Source organism: Pyrus communis, chromosome 13 (assembly GCF_963583255.1).
Source record: "Pyrus communis chromosome 13, drPyrComm1.1, whole genome shotgun sequence".
Lineage (NCBI taxonomy): Eukaryota > Viridiplantae > Streptophyta > Magnoliopsida > Rosales > Rosaceae > Pyrus > Pyrus communis.
Genome location: NC_084815.1, coordinates 2,278,150 through 2,298,339, shown reverse-complemented (window position 1 = coordinate 2,298,339; position 20,190 = coordinate 2,278,150). Strand labels below are relative to the sequence as shown.

Genomic DNA, 20,190 nt, shown 5'->3' with positions numbered 1-20,190 from the left:
CCTGACGACTAAAACATATATAACATTGAAGTCATGCCCTTAACTCAAATATGGGAGCTAAATATGAAGTTTCTTGAGGTCTGAATATGGACACTAGATCTCCTCTCTTACGGGCCAAGATATGTGATGAGTTTACATGAAATGTTCCAAACCGATTTTCATTTTTCGTTGTGCCGAAAACGGTCCGGTACATCAAGTGTCAGTTATTTTTTTAGGGAGATTTTGAATGCGGTTCCTAGCTATGAATATTCTTTGACTGAAACCTTGTTGATTTTTAATTTTTTATCGAAGTCCCTGAAATTAATGTGATAATTTATGTATATGTATGTTACTATATTTTTTTAAATTAAAAATTGAAATTTATAGTTGTTTATATTAATAAGATTTTAAATAAAAAATCATAATTTGTGGGATTAAAAATATTAAAATATAAATATACTATTGTGTGTGTTTGTGTAAACATGGGTACGTTCATCAAAATTAACCAAAAAATTATTGTACCAAAATATGGGTACATTCTTCAAAATCACCAAAAAAAAAAAAGATATTAGGCTTATTAACATTAGTAAATTTCTTCGATTAAACTTGATATGAATACCTTCTCAAATCAAAGAAAAAAAAATATACCCATATAAGTTTAACAATGGATTACAAAAAAATTGAATAGATTTTGAATAAAAAAAAAGGGTACATTTTACATATAACAAATTGGTATATTTGAGAATGATTACATTTTAAAATTAAAAATTTGAAAAAATTACATGAATAGGTACATATAAGATTAAAAAATTGAAAACACTTTTTAAAAAAGCTAATGGATACAAACTTATTCTAATTTATTTATTTATTTTGAAAATGTTTTGAATTGAAAATTAGTTAGTAGTTTACTAAAGGTGTGAATATTAAAATTATAAATCAATTATTAATTTTTATTTTAAAAAATTATGTAACTGACATAAAAATTCACTATTTTATTAATGCTAGGGACTTAGATCAAAATCTGAAAATTAATAAAATTTCAGTTAATGAACATTAGTAATTAGAGACGGAATATTAATTTTTTCTTTTGTTTTTATTTTAAAATTTTTTTAATTAATTGTTTTGTTACATTTTGTATATTTCTACGAAAGTTTGCTAACTTGGATTTTTCTGTTGTTATTTCATTCGTTAACCTTATAAGCGGCGCGGTAACTGCCACGGACGCAAATAACAGTTAACGGTCAAGAGAGAGAAAGAGAAGCACGTGGCAATAACCCATCAGCCTCATCCCCTCTTCTGTCTCCGTCTTCCACCAAAATGCTCACTCAAACCTTCCCAAAGATTCCTCTCTCCCCTCCTCTCCTCTGCTCTCACTCACCAAAACCCTCCTTCCTCTCTCTCTCTCTCTCTCTCTCTCTCTCTCTCTCTCTCTCTCTCCCCTTCTCTTTCTCCCTCTCTCTGCTATTTGGCTGATGAGATGAGCAGAGCATAGAAGCTTTACAAAAATGGCTTCCTTCTCTCTCAGCTCTCATCCTCCCCCTTCCTCCAAAACCCTAATTCCCTCCTTCACCTCCGCCCATGGAATCCCTAGACGTCTCTCTCTGTCCAAATTCACCTGCCCGCGTCCCCAAATTTCCTGTTCTGCTTCCAAGGAATCCTCCCCCGCCGATAACACGCCAAGGTAATCAAGAGCCCATCGGAAATTGCTTATCTAAAAAGCACTTTTACTCATAAGCGCTTTTACTATAGACACGTTTAAAATTTTATCAAAAATCAAAGTGCCTTTAATTTTTTAACTAAAAATTCCAAGTACTTTATGAAGAAGCATCAGGTGCATTTCTTCTCTGAAAAGCACTTCTATTGGCCCGAAAGCATTTAGCCCTTTTGTCTGTCAGAAAGCGCTTTTAGCAATCCCAGACTGAAAGTGGTCCTTGGGTTTAGTTGACGAGAAAAATGCTGAATTTTCTGTGTTATGTTTTGTTTTCTCAGCACTTTTTGTATCATAGAAGGGCCGGAGACGGTGCAGGACTTTGTGCAGATGCAACTGCAGGAAATTCAGGACAACATAAGAAGCCGCCGCAACAAGATTTTTCTTCTCATGGAAGAGGTGAAAACAGAAAACTCAAAAGGGTTTGATATATGTTTGTTCTTTTAAGTTTCAGTAGCTAGGGGATTGTGGACTTCTTTGTTTGATATATGTTTGGCTTGTGTAGCTAAGGAGATTGCGGGTGCAGCACCGGATAAGGATGGCGAAGGATATGGATGAGGCTTGTGAGGAAGAGTCAAATGAGATGCCTGACATTCCATCCACTATCCCTTTTCTCCCTCATATTGTGAGTTTAAATCTACAATGTAGTTAACCGCCTTAAGTTTGCCCCTTATCGACATCCTCAAACAAGTTGGGAAATTTGGATAGTTAGCTAAGACGTAAGAAGCATGGATGGGTTTATATACAAATCTAACCTTATATTTCAGGAGGGGGCATGCAGGTTGAAAACGATAATTGACAACGAATTGTGATTTTTCTTGTGAATTCTGTGGTTGTGCGAGCGCTTTGCCTTTTATTTTCAGCTGACATTGTGTGATTTGTATTATGATGTAGACACCAAAGACGTTGAAGCAGCTCTACCTTACAAGTTTATCAATGATATCTACTGTCATTGTATTTGGAGGTCTCATTGCACCATCGGTAAGTCTGTAAGCATAGATGATTGTTTATAGTGAATATTTCCTGATGTCTACATACATGTATAATTTTGTAAAGGTGGATTCTCAATTTCTTTACCCTTTACTGCTTTTATGTTTACTGACCCTTGTAGCAAGATGGTACATGTTCCTCTGTATTGAATAGGAGGAACCGTAGTTTTGACGTACATGTTTTGTGCCTATTGGTTAGACTTAAAAATTATTTACTGTTGTTAAATGTCTCAACCTGTTCTCTTTGACAGCTGGAACTAAAATTAGGTATAGGAGGTACCTCGTATGAAGATTTCATTCGCAGCATGCATCTGCCTTTACAATTAAGGTATATACTGGACATGCTTTTTTTTCTTGATTACTATTAGAAATTCAAGCAACCAGTACCGATTTTCTTACTTACTGTTCTGAAATCCCTTTTGTTTTCTGAATTCCCTTTTGTTTTCTGAATTCAGTCAGGTTGATCCTATTGTGGCATCCTTCTCCGGTGGGGCAGTGGGTGTCATTTCAGCATTGATGTTGATTGAAGCTAACAATGTTGAGCAACAAGAGAAGAAAAGGTGCAAATATTGCCGTGGAACTGGTATGTTTTAAACTGTCACAAATGCAAGCGTGTCAACTGATAAGGTTCTTTGGGGAAACGTGGATCATTTGTTGGATGGGGTTGTCTTTAAATTTTCTTGCATTTAGTTTTCTATGAAGTTTGCTTACGCTGGTAAGTTTATGAAAATAATAAGTAAAAAATGGCTTAGGTTCTGGCTCTTACAGCGCTATTAGTTTCTTCGATTTTATGGAAGTTCTTCCTTGCCTTTCTCATCACTAGAATTCTTGTCAACTTTGTTACTTTTCTTATGTTTTTTTTGACCTTTCTTCAATTTCTCCTTATAAATGTTATTTCTAAGGTTTTATTGTTCTCGTACTTTTGTTTTAATCTGGTAATTTTGTCTGGTATTACATGGACAGGGTACTTGGCCTGTGCTAGATGTTCTGCAAGCGGTGTGTGCTTGAACATCAATCCTATATCAGCATCTAGTGCAACGGACCGCCCTTTGCGAGTGCCCACAACTGAGAGGTGCCCAAATTGCTCTGGTGCTGGAAAGGTACAAAATTTGTCTCTAAGTGGTTTATTCATGAGAAATGATTTGGCATGTCGAAGTTTGTTGGCACTGCAATTTATCACACTTATCTCTTGATGTTGTTGATCATTTGTCTCATGGTACACTTGCTTCAAATCTTTCCACACATTCATCGTATCATGTTTGCCGATGGTTCACTCATGCTAGGCTTAAAAGGAAGAAAGAACCCTAATGAGATTTACGATGATTTTTCAAACTTCCGAAAGGAATTTAGTGCAAGGCTTTAAGTCCATTTGTTTCTTTTGAATCCTTGATAAGAGATTTAAGAGATTTGCAGTTTGTGTTCTTCATGCACTGTAATTCCAATCTCTCTCTCTCTCTCTCTCTCTCTCTCTCTCTCTCGCTAGGACTAATCATCACCTTCCATGTTCACTTAGGTCATGTGCCCGACGTGCCTGTGCACTGGGATGATGATGGCAAGCGAGCATGACCCACGGATTGATCCATTTGACTAAAGCAAACCAGATGAAAAACTTAGCAGTGTTATCTCATCGTCGATGCAGCTTGGGAATAACTTAGCGGTGTGTAACTTGTGCCAAAATGTTGGCTTGACTGCAAGATTACTTCACTTAAACTAGGAATCATCACAAATTTAAGTTCTCTGTTTGATGAAATGTGTTGCAACTTACCGTGGAGGATTGGGAACTTGGTTGTGAAGAAATGCTAATTTAGTTGAATTTGTTGCTTTTTGTTGACGTGAAAGTAGAGAAATATTCTATGAGAAATTTAGATGCAAAACCTATTAGTATTAGGTCAAGGAGGCAAATTAACCTATTGGGTAATCATTAAGACTCATTTAGTTTGATTTCACTTTACACTATCATCACTACCAGTCTCACATCTATATTATGGTGATATCAAATTAAACGGTCCCTAACGGTTAGCTATAAACAATTCAATGTGTTGATTTGTCACCTCTAGTATCAGTTAATCGCTATTCACGTCCAAGAGCTATGATTGAGGAACTCATCGAGAAGCATGCCCTGTGCGACAGCTCTCTCACAAAGAGTCGGGGATGCATGTAGGTCCTGCAATTGGGGCCTACTCCCCGCTTCATGTGGAGGACTGCCGTTTCCGCCGAAGCTGATAGTGTCTCCATTTTTATACATTAGCTGAGAGATTATAGAGATGATGTAAGAACCTCTGTGCGATTAACACCACCAGGACAGTTTGGCCGAGTGGTCTAAGGCGCCAGATTTAGGCTCTGGTCCGAAAGGGCGTGGGTTCAAATCCCACAGCTGTCAAATTTATCTTTATTTTTAATCTTATTTTTTTCTTTGAACACTTTCCGCTGATATTCCCGCGAAGGAGCAGCAACGACGTCGGAGAGCTCATAATTTAGTCCCTTTCCTCCAACACAGGCGGAGTAGTTGACAGTTTTCGCCGTCCCCATGGCTCGGATCCTCGGAAACAGACCGGGTCTTCACCACCTCCTTACCCGTTTCACAATCTCACGACGGCCGCTGCAAACCCTAGCCTACTAAGAGCTCAGATTCTACGAAACAAGGAGATCACGGGACATGGGCCTCTGTTGGAGCACCCCACAAAAGATATGGAGATACCTGTTTTGCGTGCTGAGAACAGTGATCGTTGGGACCCGGATGTGGTGGTTCAACGGCTTGGAAGCCTTGCCAATCGAGAAGCCGATGGATCGGAGGGCAATGTCTCACTTCACGTTCTTCCCGAGTCCGCCCACTGGTCAATGGGTTCACATGGACAATCCGAAATGTCTTCTTGAGATTGTGGCACCTAGGATTTCATCCCTTCATACGTCAAGGTTTCTTCATCCAGTTTCATACCTAAAGTTATGTTTTTCTTTCGGATTCATACTTCCGTTTATTGAATGTTAGAAATTCCGTTAAACCATGACATGACAACCACATGGCATTGTGGCCCCTCGTGCATCGCAAATCTTGGAGGTAGTAAAGAAGAGCTTCCTAGGCAACAAGAGTTCATATACAGTCTCTATCGGAGATGCTCTTATAAAGAGAAATGACTTGTTTAAACCGCTTACCAGAGTATAATACCTGACTCATTCTTAGAAGTCGGCATTCTTACATTCTTGTCAAACATTTGCATGACTTTTTTTTTGTGTATTGGCACTGTTATTATAGTTCGTCAAATGAGGCAAAATTCCTTACAACTTGAGTTTTCCCAAAGAGAGGAAGGCGTAGAAAGATGAACTTTTAGTTAACTGAAAGGACTAAAATGAAAATTGAACAGAATTTTAAGGACCAGGATGTAAAGTGAAAATCGGAATCATCACTCCCCAAACGGAATAACGGAAAAGTGAAAATCGGATGTGTCAAAATTCCCCATGGCGCGAACCGTCGGAAGAAAACCGGGTCTTCATGCCCTCCTGACCCGATTCGTTATCTCACGACGGCCATTGCAAACGCTAGCTTACGAAGAGCTCCGACCCTTCGCCGACCCACAACCCTACCGCACCACCGCTTTCGTCCTCCACGGCCTTCTGGGCTCCGCCAGAACCTGGCGATCTTTCTCCCGCACCCTCCTCTCCAATCTCCCCAACCCATCTGGTCTCTCTCTCTCTCTCTCTCTCTCTCTCTCTCAATTCATTTCTCTATTTTCGTAAACAGAAAATTCGAATTGCAGGTTGGAGAATGGTGCTTGTGGATTTGAGGAACCATGGGAGGTCGGCGGAGCTCGAAGGTCTGAACCCGCCTCACGATTTGGTCAATTCGGCCCAAGATTTGGCTAATTTGATCCGGACTCAAGGTTGGGACTGGCCGGATGTTGTTCTCGGCCACTCCTTTGGCGGGAAGGTTGCTCTGCAATTTGCACAAAGCTGTGCTCGTGGTGACTATGGTGATTCTGCCAAGTTGCCCAAGCAGGTTATACACTTTGCCCTCTTGCTCTTTGTGCTAAAATTGCTTAGAGCTTAAATAAAATAATAGAATGATTATCTCAGGGCTCGTTTGGGTCTGCCTCTGCAGCTTTTATCATGAACAAGTCGAAATGTTTATTGAGCTCTCATGCTGAACGTAGTAAGAAACGCTTTTGGTTAACCTTTTTAGCCATTTCAGAAGCAATCCCACGCATAAGTTCTTTTTATAATGGCTAAGCACTTTAAGACAACCAAAAGCGCTTCTTGCAGCATTTGGCAGAGAAAGTTAAAGTGCTTCTGGAATATACAACTTGTAAATACTTTTCTAGAGAAGCACCTAGCACAAACTTTCTTCTAAGTACTTGTAAGGTCCAAGTCCCTTCCTAGGGAGCACTTGAATTGTTATGTAAAATGTAGATTTGCTTCTAATAAAAACGCTTTCAACAAAAGTGCCTACAAGCTGAAGTTCTTTTTGGACAAGCATTTCCAAACTGGCCTTAAAGTACTTATTCTAGCAACGTGAATCAAAATGTGGAAGTTTTTTAGTTTACACTGATGTTGGGGAGTGCTTAAAAAGTTGTTGTATAGTGACTCAAAATGATGTCTTATTTTCTTCTTGGGTTGGGAGTGAAGCACTACAATTTTGGTTCTGAGAGCTCTCTAGCATTTGTGAGATCCGCAAGTGGGACACCATGTATGCGACTGTGGAGCACTCTGCTTCTTCAACTTATGAATGCTGAAAGGTGTCTACCAACACTTGTATGTGTTTGTTCGTATTCGGGGTTTATATGTTGCACAAATCATGCTTAGTTTCTCTGATTAGGTTTAAAGGCAAGTACTGCTTCTGCTGTGTGTTGCCGAATGCAATTGAAACGATAGGAAGGATGATTAGACTGGTTTGACATCCTAGCATGAATCCTTTCTGTTTTTTTTTTGTTTTTTTCTCTGTGATCCAGAACAGCTGTGGGTGTTGGATTCCGTTCCAGGAGAAGTGAACCCTGAAAACAGAATTAGGGAAGTTGAGAAGGTTTTGCACACATTGCGGAGTCTACCTTCAGCAGTTCCATCACGAAAGTAAAACCTCTTTCTCCTTACGATGAGTTATTTGATTTTTGCGTGTACATTGGTGCTGTAGTGTGTAACTGCGTGTACTATTTATGGGTTAACAGTTCAAGAGTTGGTTTTGTGGAGTTCTAGTATATTTTTTCCGTATGCTATTTCCTTCAAAGATGGCTATATCCCGTTTAAATCTAAATTTATTCAGATGCTTTATTTCTCATACAAACGCCTTCTCTACCCTCAAATTGCTTCACACAAGCAAGAGCCTTGAATTCAGTCAATCTTTACATTGTTAAATGTGAATCGGAGTAACCGTTGTTTTTTGCCTCGGAATTTAGTTGCATTATGGAGTTACAAAATTATCCTATGTATGATCATCGTATTTCCAATTTCTTGATGCAATAAATCTGGTTCTTCATTTAAGGTGGCTCATGAATCATTTGCTTGAGCTCGGGTTCTCAAAATCATTGTCACACTGGATAGGCAGCAACCTCAAGAAACATGGAGATCATTTGACATGGGCGTTCAATCTTGACGTTGCTATCCAGATGTTCAATTCTTTCCAGTATATATCTTACTACTTTCGAGACTAATTTGAAGTAGAAAACTATGAAAATCTGTTTCCTTCCCTCTTACCTCTCCATCTTCTCTTCTATGAATGTAAAACATTACAGGGAAAAGTCTTATTGGCCTCTGTTGGAGCACCCCCCGCAAGATATGGAGATAGCTATTGTGCGCGCTGAGGACAGTAATCGTTGGGACCAAGATGCGATTCAACAACTCGAAAACCTTGCCACTCGCGGAGCAGATGGATCGGAGGGGAATGTTTCAGCTCATGTTCTTCCCAAGTCCGGCCATTGGGTTCACGTCGACAATCCAAAAGGTCTCCTTGAGATTGTGGGTCCTAAGCTTGCATCCCTTCGGCCTTAAACCGTTTCGGGTTTAATTTATCTGCCACAGAAGATATGTTGTGCAGATAACATTGGTAATTCTTAGTGTTTCAATTGTTCACTTGTAATAAATCATTTGTGTCTTCTTTGCGGTTCTCTGTTCTCGTTTTTGGATTTCATCTGGAGCTACATTATAAAATTGTATCGGTTGTTGGTTGAAGATGGCAAATTGGCAATGCTATTGATCTATTTTTCGTTTTTTAGTGTGACATGTTTTGTGGTGTTACTAATTTACGGGTAATAGTATGGTTGTAGATGCTTACAATTACGAGTAGCAATTCGTGGCCACGACCTGGTAGTGTTGGCACATAGTAGTCAGGTCATGTTTTCAAAACTCGAACACGATACAATTATTAAAGGTGTTGCACGATAATAACATTGTTTAAAATTCCTTATTACAAAATTATCCGTAAAATATGGTTAATATATTAATTTGTCGTTCCACATTCATTTTAAAGAGCATCTCGAATAGAAGATGCAAAACGCCAAATCTATATTTTTCATGTAAATACACTCTTTTATTTACATTTTTCTACGAAGATAAATAATTTACATTTCGTTGTCTCCATTTAAGAGTTTTCCAATAAAGAGAAAGGGGTGAAAATGATAATTTGGTGTTATTCACGCACAATTTTTAACTCTCAGAGGTTCATCTTAATTTTTAGCCTCCTAATTGAATAAAATTAAAATAAATAAAAATGTGTGAGAAATAAAAAATGTATGCCAACTACCTACATGATTTTTTTTTTTTTTTTGAAAAAATAAAACGATAATAACTAAATTAAGAACGAGGAAATGTGTTAAGCTTACAATAACATTATTATAATAATATGGTTCAACTTTACTTTTAACAATAATGGAACCTAAAACATTTCATTTACGACTAAAATAGAATACCATTAAGCTGCAGTAGGCAGTATGAAATTACAATTTGCATTTTCGGTTTTCGTCGGTGCGGGGGATGTAAAAGATGTAAATAAACCCTAGCGCGTTTCTTTCCTGCCCCTGTTTCTTCTCTCTGTAAAACAGCTGCAACCCATCCAAAACCCCTCCAAGAAACCGTAGCATTTGGGCATTGGCCATGGGCGTCGCCCTGGACTCTTCCGTCGACCCTCCTGGCAACGACAAGCAACGGTACTCTCTCTCTCTCTCTCTCTCTCTCTCTCTCTCTCTCTCTTAAACTGGTAACTGGTTTCAGTTCAGGGTTTGGGGTTTTAGTTCGATTCCAATTTTCGATTTTTCATTTCATTTTTCGAATTAGGTTTACAAAGGGAAGGCAAGCTCCTCAGTCAGCCATTGATATGGAATTCCTCGCCGCTCCTATCAAATCCGCCAAGGACAAATTCGCGCTCGTCCCGGAATTTCTAAAGGTTTCAACTTTAAACTACTACTACCATCCACTTATTCATTTAAATTTTAATTAAAAAGTTGCTACCCTGCTTGTTCTTGTCATCATTGCTACTGTTGTTGTTTTTAGTATTTTTGATTCGTTGGAATTTAAGAAAGATGGAATTTTTATTGTACTGTAGGTGAGGGGGTTGGTAAAGCAGCACTTAGACTCGTTTAATTACTTTGTGAACACGGGAATCAAGAAAATTGTTCGTGCCAATAATCGGATTGAGTCGGAGATCGATCCAACTATTTACCTTGAGTTCAAAGATATCTATGTCGATAAGGCCTCGGTGATGTCAATGGGTAAAACTGATGATATTTCTCCCAATACATGCCGCTTATCTGATATGACGTATGCTGCACCGATAAAGGTTGATATAGTGTACATTCGAGGAAGTCATGATCGGAAGGAGAAAGTCGAGAGGAAAGGTGTGACTATTGGGAGAATGCCTATTATGTTACAGAGTTGCTGCTGTACTCTATTGGGGAAAAATGAAGCCGAGCTTGCAAAACTGGGTGAGTGCCCCCTGGATCCCGGAGGATATTTTATCATCAAAGGGAATGAGAAGGTGCTTTTGATGCAGGAACAACTCTCGAAAAACAGGATTATCATTGATATGGACAAGAAGGGGAACTTTAATGCATCTGTTACAAGCAGCTCAGAGAGAATCAAAAGTAAAACCGTTATTCAGATGGAAAATCAGAGGATCTATTTGATACTTAACCAATTTGCCAAAAAGATTCCTATTATGGTGGTCATGAAGGCTTTGGGAATGACGAGTGATCAAGAAGTTGTGCAGATGGTTGGTAGAGATCCACGGTATGGTTCCTTGCTAATGCCATCTTTGGAGGATTGTGCAAAGGAAGGTATATACACACAAGAGCAAGCCTTGGACTACCTTGAGTCAAAGCTGAAGCGGTTTAATTTTTCTGGTTCTTCATCCGAGAAGGATAGTGCTAGAGTAATGAAACTTCTTCGAGATGTGTTTCTTGCGAACGTTATGTGTCAGAATGATTTTCGCCCTAAATGCGTATATGTTGCTGTAATGTTGAGACGCATAATGGATGCAGTTTTAAATAAAGATGCAATGGATGACAAGGATTATGTTGGTAACAAGCGGATTGAGTTGTCTGGTCAGTTAATCTCTCTTCTGTTTGAGGATCTGTTCAAGACAATGATTACTGACATTAAAAAGATAGGAGACAATATATTATCAAAGCGTAGCAGGAGTAGCGCTTTTGACTTTGCACAGCAGCTTACGAGTGATAGAATTACAAATGGGCTAGAAAGGACCTTATCCACTGGAAACTTCAACATAAAACGGTTCAAAATGGACAGTAAAGGTATGTCACAGGTCCTATTTAGGTTATCCTACATAGGGTGTCTGGGCCATATGACCAGAGTCAAGCCACAATTTGAGAAGACTCGAAAAGTAAGTGGACCTAGAGCCTTGCAACCTAGCCAGTGGGGAATGCTTTGCCCTTGTGACACTCCAGAAGGTGAGCAATGTGGACTGGTTAAAAACTTGTCTTTGATGGCTCATGTGACAACTGATGAAGAGGAGGGCCCATTAATGTCTCTGTGCAAGTGTTTGGGTATTGAAGGCCTGGAAATACTATCAGCCGAGGAGGTTCACTCACCGTATTCTTTTCTGGTTTTCTTCAATGGAAACATCCTTGGAAAGCATAAGAAGCCACATCACTTTGCCAATGCATTGAGAAAGTTGCGTAGAGCTGGAAAGATTGGGGAGTTTGTAAGTGTCTTCGTCAATGAGAAACAGCGTAGTGTTTACATTGCCTCTGATGGTGGTCGAGTTTGTCGTCCACTAGTTATTGCTGACAAGGGCGTACCAAGGGTCAAAGAACATCATATGCAGGAGTTGAAGGATGGAGTACGCACGTTTAATGATTTCTTAACTGATGGGCTGATTGAGTATCTTGATGTTAATGAGGAGAACAATGCTCTGATTGCTCTATATGAAAATGAGGCGACAGCAGAAACAACCCATATTGAAATAGAGCCTTTCACCATCCTAGGTGTTATTGCTGGGCTAATTCCATATCCTCATCACAATCAGTCGCCTAGAAATACGTACCAGTGTGCTATGGGAAAGCAAGCAATGGGAAATATTGCTTATAATCAGCTACAAAGAATGGACATGCTTTACCTTCTGGTGTATCCTCAACGGCCATTGTTGACAACGAAGACAATTGAGTTGGTGGGCTTTGATAAACTTGGAGCCGGGCAAAATGCAACTGTTGCTGTGATGAGCTATAGTGGCTATGACATAGAGGATGCAATAGTCATGAACAAGGCATCTCTGGATCGTGGTTTTGGTCGTTGTATTCTAATGAAAAAATTTTCTGGCACGCTTCAAAAATATGAAAATGATGCACGCGACAGGATAGCAAGGCCCTATAGGGATGGACCTGATGCTGGAAGGATGCGGGCGCTGGACAACGATGGACTTGCTGCACCTGGAGAAATTATTAGAAATAATGACATTCTAATGAATAAACAGGTTCCTCAAGTCACGAGAGGGCCGCAGATTTCCCCAAGCCAACTAAATATTCCATATGGAAATGCTCCGGTGTCTTACAAGGGACCTCATGGAGAATCTTGTGTGGTTGATAAAGTGACCCTCTCTTCTGATAAACATAATAATTTATGTTCCAAGTTCTTAATTCGGCATACTCGTAGACCGGAAGTTGGTGACAAGTTCAGTAGCAGACATGGGCAGAAAGGTGTTTGTGGTACCATTGTCCAGCAGGAAGATTTCCCTTTTTCTGAACGTGGCATTTGCCCTGATTTAATTATGAACCCTCATGGGTTTCCAAGTCGAATGACTGTAGGCAAGATGATAGAACTTCTTGGGAGTAAAGCAGGAGTGTCATGTGGCAGGTTTCATTATGGCAGTGCCTTTGGTGAACCAAGTGGTCATGCAGACAAGGTTGAAGATATAAGTGAAACGCTCGTGAGGATGGGGTTTAGTTACGACGGCAAGGACTTGATTTACTCAGGTATCACAGGCTGCCCTTTACAGGCATATATATTCATGGGACCAATTTACTACCAGAAGTTAAAGCATATGGTTCTAGATAAAATGCATGCACGGGGTAGTGGTCCTCGAGTTAGTCTAACTAGGCAACCTACTGAGGGAAAAGCCCGTAATGGAGGACTACGAGTCGGAGAAATGGAGCGTGATTGTTTGATTGCTTATGGTGCTAGTATGTTGCTTTATGAGCGCCTGATGCTGTCGAGTGATCCTTTTGAAGTTCATGTTTGCAAAGAGTGTGGTTTGTTGGGATATTACAGCCATAAGCTGAAAACTGGAATTTGTTCCTCGTGCAAAACTGGGGATAAAATGTATACTGCAAAGATGCCGTATGCTTGCAAGCTCTTGATTCAAGAACTCCAGTCGATGAACATTGTTCCTCGCATAAAACCGGAAGAGCTTGAAAAGGAATGAAGTTATAGGTTATGGCTTCTCTTGACACCGCGGAGTCTGCAACGTACAAACTGCCAGTCAATCATGCGGAACTTCCTTCGACACTTATTCGAAGGTGATGGAATTTTTCTTTTTGGTTTTTTTTTTTTGTTAGCATATCCATTGCAAAGGAAGAACCAACTTTTCAGTATTATTTTTGTTAATTTCTTTTGTGATATTATCATCGTATCAAATAAAAACAACATGAAGTATACAGGGTATAGAGAAGTCATCCGTTTCATTGTTTAAAACTATTCATGTACTCGACGACTGTACATGTGCACCAAAGTATCCATTCACATTTCTCGTCATGGAGGGAGTAGGATTGTCTTACTCGTCATGGAAGGAGTAGAATTGTCTTACTCGTCATGGAAGGAGTAGGATTCTCTCCCATTCTATTATCATTCCCTTCCATCATCTCCTCTCACACTTTTTCTTTGGTAGAAAACCCTCTTGTCAACTTTTTTTCCCTTTTTTTTTTTTCCTATTTTACTCTCATTTTTTATACACTATTGACAAAAAGGAGGGCAAAATAATAATTTTATACTTTTTGACAAAATGACAATCATATCTCTATTTTTCTTATTTTACTCTTTTTTTAAGATAATGACAATCATATTTTTTTCAATTTTATCCTTACTTTTGATGCACAGTATTTACATAAGGATGACAAAACAGTAATTATGTAATATTAAAAAAAATGCACTTATTAAGAGAAATTGTTCACACACATACAAAGTATGTGCTCTCTGCTAGTCTATATAAAAAATTCAAAACAAGATGCAGACGTGGCGTAATCGTAACCGTTTAAATAGGAGGAGATAGAAGGGAAGAGAGATTCAGAGGGGAGAGAATCTTACTCTGTTATAGACATGGGCAATTCCAAGGATCTATGATAGGCAAATGACTAGTTCCATGATCATCGACCTACCTCCACCTGTTAGGAAACAAAAAGTCATTATCGACTGGCTACCGTCAAATTAATCTCTAAGCCTTTAAAAAAATTATGAAAGCCTGAACTTGTCTAGGCGCTCGGCTAGACCCGTCTAGTTCTCGACCATTACTTAAATAGAAAATAGATAATTTTCATGTTTTTTCATCACCCCCATTGCCGAAACTGGTAACTAGCGTTCGTTTAAAAGGGCAACATGTCATTCAACACTCGCATGCGAATTCTGTACGAAGGGCAATGAAGTAATTTGAATAGCCCAGTGCGAGTTCTTAAAAAAGGGTAATAAGGTCATTTTAGTACCCCAAAGCAAAATCCTAGCTATAAAACTTAGCGAATGAATTACGCCGGAGGGGTTTTCTGGAAGCTCCGAGAGCCCGCCTGAGCGTCGTCGTCGTACTGAATAATCTGAGACGTCTAAAGAAATCATTTACTCGCAGCCATGGTAACCCTCCTTCTCTTTCTCTCTCTCTCTCTCTCTCTCTCTCTCTCTCTCTCTCTCTCTCTCTCTCCCCTCTGTGTTTTTAGGCAGTTTACATTCTGTGGTTGCCGAGAAATTGACAGTAAAATATGATCAGAAAATATTCATTTTTCCCTCCAAATTTTCTCGCCAACCAAACACATTACGAATTATCGATTGGAGTAGACTAACACTGTTTGGATTTGTAGATTTATTGAAAATATTGAACTACTGTTTTATAATTTGATTTGGTGTTGATTATATCTTTTTATTTGTATTTTTCGATTGGTTTAGTCGAGGAAGAAGACCAGGGAGCCCAAGGAGGATCATGTTACTCTTGAACCTGTTCTCCGTGACGGAGAACACGCTTTCGGTATTGCTCATATTTTTGCCTCATTTAATGATACCTTCATTGTAAGACCCAAATTTTTCGTTTCAAATGTAATTTACCATTTTTATTTGTAGTTGAATTTATATGCGAAATTGTTGCTTTCTAATTGTAGCATGTGACTGACTTGTCCGGTAGGGAGACTCTTCTGCGCATCACCGGTATGTTTTTCGACATCTCTCAGTTGTTACTTGAAATAGTTTTCCGGTATTATTTGATTTGCAACTGCATGGTTGGATGCGATCCACAGTAAATTCGGATATTTGTAGTTGATTGTAAAGCTAGTTACGGAAGCTTAGTGATGTTATGTATGATGGCGCATTGGCGCTCTTCTTAAACCGTTCCTTTTCCATAATTGTGATGAATAGAAGTGACCGTTTCTTGATGCTTCGGTTCTGTTTGTGGACTATTGGCATTACTGTCCTGTCGTACTCTGTTGGAAGATGATTTTCTTTTGATTATTCCATTGCTGTTGCTATCATTACCCATTTTTTCCCCCAATTTCAGGTGTTATGAAGGTGAAAGCTGATAGGGATGAATCATCGCCTTATGCAGCTATGCTTGCCACTCAGGATGTTTCTCAACGCTGCAAGGTTTACCGGCCTTTTTATTTAAATGATTTTTATTTCAGACCGAGTTATATGATTTACATCCGTCCTTGGTTTCTATTTCTTAGTTGTAATAATAGAATTAATTTGGTTTGGTGACTGATATTGTAGGAGCTTGGCATTACTGCTCACATATAAAGCTCCGGGCTACTGGAGGGAACAAGTCCAAGACTCCTGGTCCAGGCGCCCAATCAGCACTCAGAGCCCTTGCTCGTTCTGGCATGAGAATTGGTCGCATTGGTAATCTCCTTTGCCCTTTCATCTCTCTGTGGTCTTGATAAATTTACAATGTATCAACATCCTTTTTCATTTACTCCCACTCTCATATTAAATGTGTATTGTTCCATTCGTGATACCTAGACAGGCTAGACTTCGGGAGTGATGTTATTATGGAACTTCGTTTCCTTCAAGTTAAATATTTGCAGTTCTTGATTTTCTTTTTCCTGTTTTGACAGAGGATGTGACTCCAATTCCCACCGACAGCACTCGTAGAAAGGGTGGTAGAAGGGGAAGAAGGTTGTGATTTCTTACTCGCCTTCAATTGTGTGGTTTTCTGCTGCTGCTGCGGTAGTTTGGGAGATATTATGATTTTGATCAAAATTTTATCATCGGCCATTCCATCAACTCGGATGTAGTTTTGAACCTAGTTAGATTATTTGCCGGAAAAAGTAGAATTTAGTTTGGTTGACGATTATCATTCGAGCTTTACACAGAACAAATGATGGTATTCTTGTTATCTATATATGGTTTAAAATCTTGTACTTTGGCTCTGTGTTTTGTTTCTGGTAGACCTGAAAAGTTTCGGTCACCATTTATCATGACAAGCAGCAACTTAGTAGACGCAAGTGTTATGATACCAACTTACATGACATGTATACATGGTCATGCGTTGTCTCATGTCTATGTATATACAGAAATTACTGAAACCCTAACTTTTTGATACATATATACCTGAACTCGGGATGACAGGGATGAAGATTTGGGAAGACTACAAAAACGTATATGGTGACTAGCAATATCATCTACCCAGAGCGTTGGATTGTCCGGTAACGTATATGGTAAAAAACATTAGATAGATTAGGATACAATTGTTGTCCGTATTCTTCTCGATCTTCATTGATTGCATCACAAAATCATGAACGAAAATGTATTTGTATCATAATTATATGAATGCGATCAATGAAGATCGAGGAGAATACGGACAACACTTGTATCCTTATCTACCAAATGTTTTTCTACTAGATTCAGCTTCGTAAAACAATATGCATATTGAGGGGAAAAAAAAGAAAAATTACTATTGCATACCTTAAGTTAAATAAAATAATTAGATGCATAAAATTTGAGATTTACAATATAGTACTACCGATGCATCTAGAATCGTTTGTTAATATGTTTATAACTTATTATTCAGGAGACTTAAATCAGTTTTACAATATATAAAATGTAAAAAAGCGTGGCACAGAAACTTAAGCAAGGCCTTTGCATCACTATTCATTTGCAAGTATATTTATTTAGAGTTTTTATATTTAAACTCTTGCAACTCTTAAACTCTAGAAAAAAAAAAAACCCACATATATTATAACTTCTAAATAAAACCTAAATTTTAAATATGATGTCATGTTGGATAAAAGATGTCCATGAATTTGTGTTTATTTACAAAATCATGACACCAAATCTCTTATACGTTTCTTTTAGCTAGACATTTAATTTGTTTAGTATATTTTTAATTCTGTGTGAACTCCTCCAATCCAAAATCTAATTAGATCAAATATATACGGACATATATTCTACATTTATGTATACTAATACTGTCACATACCGACCCGGGCCCCCATCACATCCCGGGCTCAACTCCACCGTAGCACGATATTGTTCGCTTTAAGCCCCGACCACGCCCTCGCGGTTTTGCATTGATTTATATCACCTGGCTTAAATGTTTTTATGTTGAGATATTCAACATGGCACATCTGTGGATTTTGCTATTCTGAGCATGGTTGTGGCATAGATATGTATTCTATTTTCTGGGAAATTATACAGGTTTTACGGCGAGGAGTTACTATCTTTGATAATTGAAATGGTTTTGAAAAGCTTTGTTTTTGCCCACTCATACTTTCTGTTTTGCGTCCCTCCAGGTTCTAGTTAGGTGTGCTTTTTGGTGGCTTGTGAGGAATCCACGGCAGCTCTGACAGATTATCACCATTGTAGGATTATCTTTGGTGTTGTATAATTAGTATTTGTTCTGCTATACTGCACTTAGGCTACTTATGCTCTAGTTGTGAATTCACACTTAGTTTCGTCTTGCACTTATTCTTATCTAGTGCTCTAGTTAGTTTGGTTTTTATTTATTCGCATTTCTTATATTACTATTGCTTTTGCACTGTGCACATGGCTACGTCATCCTCACATGACGATCAGCACGCCTTGATTTCGGTCGGGGTATTTCAAATACCATAAAAAGAAGTAAGTAAATTAATTTTGTTACAAATTTAAAAAGTAGGCACATTAATTTTCATGTAATTGTACAATAGGTAAATTATTTTCATAAAATTAAACAATAGATATTGTTTTCAAAAAATTAATTTTCATAGTAGGTAAACTACTTTCATGTAATTATACTGTAGGTATAAAATTAAACAATAGATATTGTTTTCATAAAATTAATTTTCATACTAGGTAAATTATTTTCATAAAATTAAACGATAGATATTGTTGAAAATAAACAATAAATTAGGTATATTCAAATTGAAATTTATTGTCGAAATTAAAAAAAAAAATCCAAAGTAATTCCTCCATCTAGAACCATATTTCATGGCTACAAAACCTTGCCAAATTCAATGCATGTGATCAATTAAAACAAACTTACAAGAACTTTCCTTACTGGCTTAGATGGGGTATATTAGGGATCCAAAAAATATAAAAACAGACACACAAACTTAATTTGGTAAGTTACTTAGTTGGATCCTAGTAATTAGGTTTTATTCGAATAAATATTATATGATGGGCTAGAGGCTGAAAAATGAGTTTGGAGGGGAAAAGTTAAATTCTCAGATTTATTTATTCAATTTAGTCTCTATACACGAAACAAGGACCTTACCTATATTCAAGATCTTATATCTCCTAACGTCTCATCAGATATCATGATTTCTTACAAAATCAAACCTATGGGTTTACTCTTCTAGACTAGCGGCTCATATAACCAATGTATATAAAAAACCTAAAATTAAAAGATACGTTTTTCAAGTTGATTATGAAAATAGGATCAAGTATTAACACCATGCAATGGAAGAGAGAGAAGCAGATTGAATGCCCGATGAGAGATTTTTCAGTGTGACCATTATACAGGGTGGTACATCATGTGTCGCTATATAAATGGTGAGATATGTGTGTTAAAAAGTTAATAACTTAAAAAATAAAATTTCCCACCACTTATATACAAATTTCCCACCAATGTCTATAATTAAATGATATGTTTTTCAAGTTGATTATGAAAATAGGATGTAGTATTCAGTGGCGGATTCAGGATTTTAAACTCGGGGGTCCCAATTATAAAGGTCAAAAAATTTATAGACAAAAATAACATTGAAAATTTTAATATGCAAAAAAATATTACAAATTATAAAATCATAATTCAAGCGTCCATTACGAGGTTTCATAAGTTACTAGGGAATACCTAAGTCATTGATTATCTAATATGAACCATTAAATTTAAAGGGGTGCGCTATTCACTCACCCCTTTTTGTTTTTCACACATCCTTTGTTAATTTCTGCCATTTGATATTCTTTAATTCAGTCAATCCGACGGCCGTAAATTAAGAGTGTGTGTTTGAAGTAAAAAGGGGTGTGTGGATAGCATACCCCAATTTAAAACACCGGTAAAATAAAACTCTCCCCAAACTCCCCCTATCTTTCTAACCAAACAAACCATTTTTCTATTTCACTAGTTTCCAAACATCCACCTTCTCTCTCACTAAGAACAAAGCTGACATACCTCCACCAACCACCTCCATCCCCATTCTCTTGAAGCCATGGTAGCTCCACCCCCAAATTTCACCAACCCATGACAGATCATATCCATCTTACTAACCTTATGAAGGAAATTTCACCCATAAGAAAAATTACTAAGATGGTTGAAATAATTTGGGGAAATTTGGGCTTATGTACTGCCCCTGCCAAACGACAGAGAAAGGTTGGAGGAGAAGTGGGTGGAACCGACGGATGAGATCATGGCAGAAGCAA

The 20,190-nt window shown here is 38.1% G+C and overlaps 3 protein-coding genes, 1 non-coding gene and 1 pseudogene across 5 annotated transcripts; all 5 read left to right on the top strand.

Annotated features, from left to right (window-relative positions):
* Nucleotides 1-1,363: 1,363 nt before the first annotated feature.
* On the top strand, nucleotides 1,364-4,501 carry LOC137712926 (protein ORANGE-LIKE, chloroplastic-like). The gene is made up of 8 exons (XM_068452129.1): nucleotides 1,364-1,660; nucleotides 1,969-2,086; nucleotides 2,193-2,312; nucleotides 2,582-2,668; nucleotides 2,928-3,004; nucleotides 3,132-3,259; nucleotides 3,640-3,776; nucleotides 4,190-4,501. Exons 1-8 carry the CDS (start codon nucleotides 1,485-1,487, stop codon nucleotides 4,265-4,267), a joined length of 921 nt encoding a protein of 306 aa, XP_068308230.1. The 5' UTR covers nucleotides 1,364-1,484; the 3' UTR covers nucleotides 4,268-4,501.
* Nucleotides 4,502-4,976: 475 nt separating this feature from the next.
* TRNAL-UAG (transfer RNA leucine (anticodon UAG)) lies at nucleotides 4,977-5,056 on the top strand. Its single transcript has one exon. It is a non-coding gene; the product is annotated as a tRNA-Leu (tRNA).
* Nucleotides 5,057-6,081: 1,025 nt separating this feature from the next.
* Nucleotides 6,082-8,840, top strand: LOC137713531 (uncharacterized). 2 transcript variants are annotated; one of them, XM_068452840.1, is made up of 5 exons: nucleotides 6,082-6,352; nucleotides 6,429-6,667; nucleotides 7,622-7,734; nucleotides 8,144-8,284; nucleotides 8,394-8,840. In XM_068452840.1, exons 1-5 carry the CDS (start codon nucleotides 6,130-6,132, stop codon nucleotides 8,647-8,649), a joined length of 972 nt encoding a protein of 323 aa, XP_068308941.1. In that variant the 5' UTR covers nucleotides 6,082-6,129; the 3' UTR covers nucleotides 8,650-8,840. The 2 variants fall into 2 exon arrangements, with proteins under 2 accessions (XP_068308941.1, XP_068308942.1); XM_068452841.1 differs by lacking the exon at nucleotides 8,144-8,284.
* A 798-nt stretch (nucleotides 8,841-9,638) lies between these two features.
* On the top strand, nucleotides 9,639-13,843 carry LOC137712775 (DNA-directed RNA polymerase III subunit 2). The gene is made up of 3 exons (XM_068451935.1): nucleotides 9,639-9,803; nucleotides 9,931-10,039; nucleotides 10,199-13,843. The coding sequence occupies exons 1-3, from the start codon at nucleotides 9,751-9,753 to the stop codon at nucleotides 13,529-13,531; spliced, it is 3,495 nt and encodes a 1,164-aa protein (XP_068308036.1). The 5' UTR covers nucleotides 9,639-9,750; the 3' UTR covers nucleotides 13,532-13,843.
* A 978-nt stretch (nucleotides 13,844-14,821) lies between these two features.
* Nucleotides 14,822-16,917, top strand: LOC137713733 (small ribosomal subunit protein uS11y-like; annotated as a pseudogene).
* Nucleotides 16,918-20,190: the final 3,273 nt, after the last annotated feature.

Bases quoted from the DNA above. Each gene is read 5' to 3' on its own strand.
- LOC137712926 (XM_068452129.1), top strand. From the start codon at position 1,485: ATGGCTTCCTTCTCTCTCAGCTCTCATCCTCCCCCTTCCTCCAAAACC. The intron at 2,087-2,192 runs GTGAAAACAGAA...TGGCTTGTGTAG, and splicing joins TTTTTCTTCTCATGGAAGAG to CTAAGGAGATTGCGGGTGCA. The intron at 3,260-3,639 runs GTATGTTTTAAA...TTACATGGACAG, and splicing joins CAAATATTGCCGTGGAACTG to GGTACTTGGCCTGTGCTAGA.
- LOC137713531 (XM_068452840.1), top strand. From the start codon at position 6,130: ATGGCGCGAACCGTCGGAAGAAAACCGGGTCTTCATGCCCTCCTGACC. The intron at 6,668-7,621 runs GTTATACACTTT...GATCCAGAACAG, and splicing joins CTGCCAAGTTGCCCAAGCAG to CTGTGGGTGTTGGATTCCGT. The intron at 7,735-8,143 runs GTAAAACCTCTT...TCTTCATTTAAG, and splicing joins TCAGCAGTTCCATCACGAAA to GTGGCTCATGAATCATTTGC.
- LOC137712775 (XM_068451935.1), top strand. From the start codon at position 9,751: ATGGGCGTCGCCCTGGACTCTTCCGTCGACCCTCCTGGCAACGACAAG. The intron at 9,804-9,930 runs GTACTCTCTCTC...TTTTCGAATTAG, and splicing joins CCTGGCAACGACAAGCAACG to GTTTACAAAGGGAAGGCAAG. The intron at 10,040-10,198 runs GTTTCAACTTTA...ATTGTACTGTAG, and splicing joins TCGTCCCGGAATTTCTAAAG to GTGAGGGGGTTGGTAAAGCA.